Source organism: Abrus precatorius, unplaced genomic scaffold, assembly GCF_003935025.1.
Source record: "Abrus precatorius isolate BTA unplaced genomic scaffold, Abrus_2018 Scaffold10, whole genome shotgun sequence".
Lineage (NCBI taxonomy): Eukaryota > Viridiplantae > Streptophyta > Magnoliopsida > Fabales > Fabaceae > Abrus > Abrus precatorius.
In genome coordinates this window covers 8,575,981-8,579,598 of record NW_020874292.1, presented here as the reverse complement: position 1 = coordinate 8,579,598, position 3,618 = coordinate 8,575,981, and the positions used below count along the sequence as shown (strand labels likewise).

The following is a 3,618-nucleotide window of genomic DNA, read 5'->3' as shown; positions in this document are numbered from 1 at the left end:
GGGGAAACGAAGACCAGAAAAGGAGCAAGAGTGGTGAAGAGGATGATGATGAGGGAGAATTGAGGTTGAGGTGAATGTTGGAGTAACAGTAATGGCACTGAGACTGGGACTGAAAGTGTCTTCCATTGGGTCACCTTTTGTGCAGTTAGGTTCTTCTGCTTCACTCTCACAAACATGCTCTGTTTCCAAACTGGGATTTCATCCTCTGCGCTTGCAACTCAACAAGAAATCAACCCCAACAAGGTTCCTTATTCGGGCTTCTAGAACCGAGTCCAAAGGTGTTACCTTGGGCTTCAGAGCCCCCCAGTTTCAGGTTTTTACCTTCCTCATTCCTTTTTTGTAATGGTTTTTCTATCTAATGGTAAAATTTAACATGATAACAAATTAATAAATAACAAATTTTCATCTACAATTATAGGATTTAATAGCTTCAATGCATTAAAATGTATTGAATTTATAATATTTAATACAAAATTATTGGTATCCGTGCAATGTTGTTGTTTTTTAATTATTTATTTTAAAACAGGAATAATTGCATTCCTTGTTGTTTATTTTATTTTGGATGGATTGGAATGGAATTAGCTTCCAGAGCCTCTTACTGGGAAGGTTTGGACGTTGGAGGATTTTGAAGCATACCCAGCTATGCTGGTAGGATGCCACTTACTCTTCATTCTTTCTGCTTTTTATCTACTTGTTTCTTTTGCTCACTTCCCTGATTATTCAAATTTCTTATGTTATGTTTGGAGCCGTGAATATATAATTGAATAGAGTTCATTTGTTTGTCAAATTAGTAGCATTGCCAAACAAGGTTTATATTCATACAAGAAATCATTAAAATAGATACTGTAGAATACCAGCTAGGAAGTAACTTCCTTTCTGCTTAATCGTATGAGCTGCATATGTGCAAAAGATTCCACAGAAACCATTTTTTGGCTAAGTTTACTGAACTGTTCTGGTTGTTATTAGTTCTTCCTTGTGAATTATGATGAATGAAGCATGGGTGTTTTCGAAAGTCTAATTCTGACCTCTCTTTAGTTTCTAGTTTAATGAAATTGTCATATGTTTGAGTTCAGTTGTGACCATGCTTGTTTTTCCTCTCGCTTTTTTGGCCATGCAGGTTATGTTTATATGCAACCACTGCCCATTTGTTAAGCACCTGAAAAAAGACATTGTAAAGCTTTCAAAGTTCTATATGAAGGTAGCCAAATCAATTACCCTGGAAGAAATATATTTCTTTCTTGAGTAGCTGGTTGGACTTGCATAAGTACAATCATTCTTAAGAATATTCTTTCCTTTTTTTTTCTACAGAAAGGACTTGCTGTCGTTGCCATATCTTCAAATTCTGTAGCCACACACCCCCAGGTTGTTATAACTCTGTATCCTCGAAAAAAGCTACGTTTTGAATGATTTGTCCAACTTGGAATTGTGCCTCACAGGATGGTCCAGAATTCATGGCAGAAGAAGCTAAACTGTTTGACTATCCTTTCCCATATCTTTATGATGAGGTACGCTTTGATAATTCTTAACCTGTTTTTATGCACATGCTTTATTAATTGTTTAGACTTTAGATGTCTATGCAGCCATGCCTATCTAATTGTATATTTATTATATGACCAATGATGAAAATCACATCCCTTTATAGTTGTTGAAATTATGGGATTTTAGGTATAGAGGAAGGAAGAGAGATTAAAGAGAATGAAACAAGTGATATTAACTTAGATGTACTACAATGTATAGATGTTTTTGACATGTTCACAAGACCAAAAGTACTAAACTGTATTTATGCTCATGAAAAATTGTAAAGGATAATCTATATGATAAGATTGTTTTTGGATATTTCCATATATCCTAACGGATGAATTTCATGTTGATATCGGCATGAGACTACTATAAACCACTACTCAAAATCAGGTTAAACAGATTTTTCCAAACTCTACCATTAAAGCTCAAAATCCATAAGACACACAGAAAAAAGGAGGTCAATTTGAATTGTTTCTCCTTGTTAAAACGTGTCCACATGAAGGTGTTATATCTTAAACACAAAGGGGGAAAAATAGCTGTAAACTTTAACTCCTCCTTAGGTAGTAATCAAATGTTGTTCTTTATTGAGGTATTTAATTGACGGACAAATGAGTTTTTTTTTCTTATGATTTGAATATTAGAACCATAAAAAAGTATTAAATGTTGATAATTTATTAATATCCATATTTTCATTTCAGAATATGTTTTGAAAGTTTTATGTTTTCCAAATTGCATTAACATTTGGATCCTGCTACCAAGTGCTCTATAGGCACTGATTAAGTAATTAATAAATAAATATTTTTAAAAACTATGGTGGAATTGTATTGGGAACCACGGCAGGGTGTGTTGGTAACGTTTTTCCATGAAAGCATTTCACTTTTGATTCCTTAACCAATATCCTTATAGCCTATAGGTACTTCTTAGTATTTTTCTTAAAATTTGTATCCTAAAGCTGAAAGCTCGTTTCTGATGGCGAATGCTATAGCTCAAATGGAATTGATTCTTTGCCATGGAGGACATTTTAGCTGTGATTAATTGAAAGAAACAACTTGTTGAAGATCTGATGTTTTATTTGTCTGTAATTTGGTAAAACAATTAAATTTAATGGAATGTCTTTGGTTGCAGTCACAGGATGTTGCACGAGATTTTGGAGCAGTTTGTACCCCAGAATTTTTGCTTTTCAAAAAGGTAATTACAACCACTGTTATTTGTTGGGGGTTAACTAAACCCTCCAATGTCAGTATATATCACATTTCTATCAATTAATTTTACAATAACAGGATGGTCGAAGGCCGTTTGAGCTGGTTTATCATGGTCAGTTTGATGATTCACGGCCAAGTAACAATGTACCAGTCACTGGAAGGTTGGCTTCTTATATTGAATTAGCAGTCAACAACTATTTGAACATTATAGTTTCTTGACAGTACTAACCATTTCATTTTCTATATAGAGACTTGAGCTTGGCAATAGATCGTGTTCTAAGTGGCCAACCGGTACCATCAGAGCAAAAACCAAGGTACTTTGTACATATTCTCCATTTAATCGTTGAACATTTAAACTATAGGTCTCTGTCACATTCTCATGCTTAAGGTTAAAGTCATTATTTTTGTACTTGTTTGAAGTGTTGGATGCAGCATAAAGTGGCATCCAGGGAAGAAGTTTTGATCGGTGCAGTGTAATTATCTTGTTCAAGATATTATTCAGTGAGTTCAGGTTTCTTTTTCATGTTCTCTGTTTTATGTAATCTCACGAACCATATTGGAATCTTACAACTGCTTGTTATTTTCTTTTCGTTCACTGTTCCTGTTGACATAGAATTCACCAAAGCGTGTGACTTGGAAGGAAATGATGTCAATAGTGATTCTTTTAGTTACTGGGTATGTCACTTAAGTTGTATACTACGTTACTGAGTATACGATGTCTCCCTGTTCTTTGTTTCTAATATTGTGACAGTAAGGAAATTTATGTGCAATTTTCCTGAAAATACAATCTTATTTATGATATTTTGTAACGTTTGCAATGCGATGTTGTTTATTGACATATCCTTTAAAACATACAATACAGAAGACTAAATTACATTGAAATGCTCTCATGTTT

At 33.9% G+C, this 3,618-nt stretch overlaps 1 protein-coding gene across 2 annotated transcripts; it reads left to right on the top strand.

The window, feature by feature from the left end:
• Nucleotides 1-3,618, top strand: LOC113849055. Of its 2 annotated transcripts, none has more exons than XM_027478649.1 (10): nucleotides 1-313; nucleotides 583-648; nucleotides 1,118-1,198; nucleotides 1,309-1,362; nucleotides 1,437-1,505; nucleotides 2,647-2,709; nucleotides 2,802-2,884; nucleotides 2,972-3,037; nucleotides 3,144-3,224; nucleotides 3,337-3,618. In XM_027478649.1, the coding sequence occupies exons 1-9, from the start codon at nucleotides 92-94 to the stop codon at nucleotides 3,184-3,186; spliced, it is 747 nt and encodes a 248-aa protein (XP_027334450.1). In that variant the 5' UTR covers nucleotides 1-91; the 3' UTR covers nucleotides 3,187-3,224; nucleotides 3,337-3,618. The 2 variants fall into 2 exon arrangements, with proteins under 2 accessions (XP_027334450.1, XP_027334441.1); XM_027478640.1 differs by having other exon boundaries at nucleotides 16-313; nucleotides 3,320-3,473.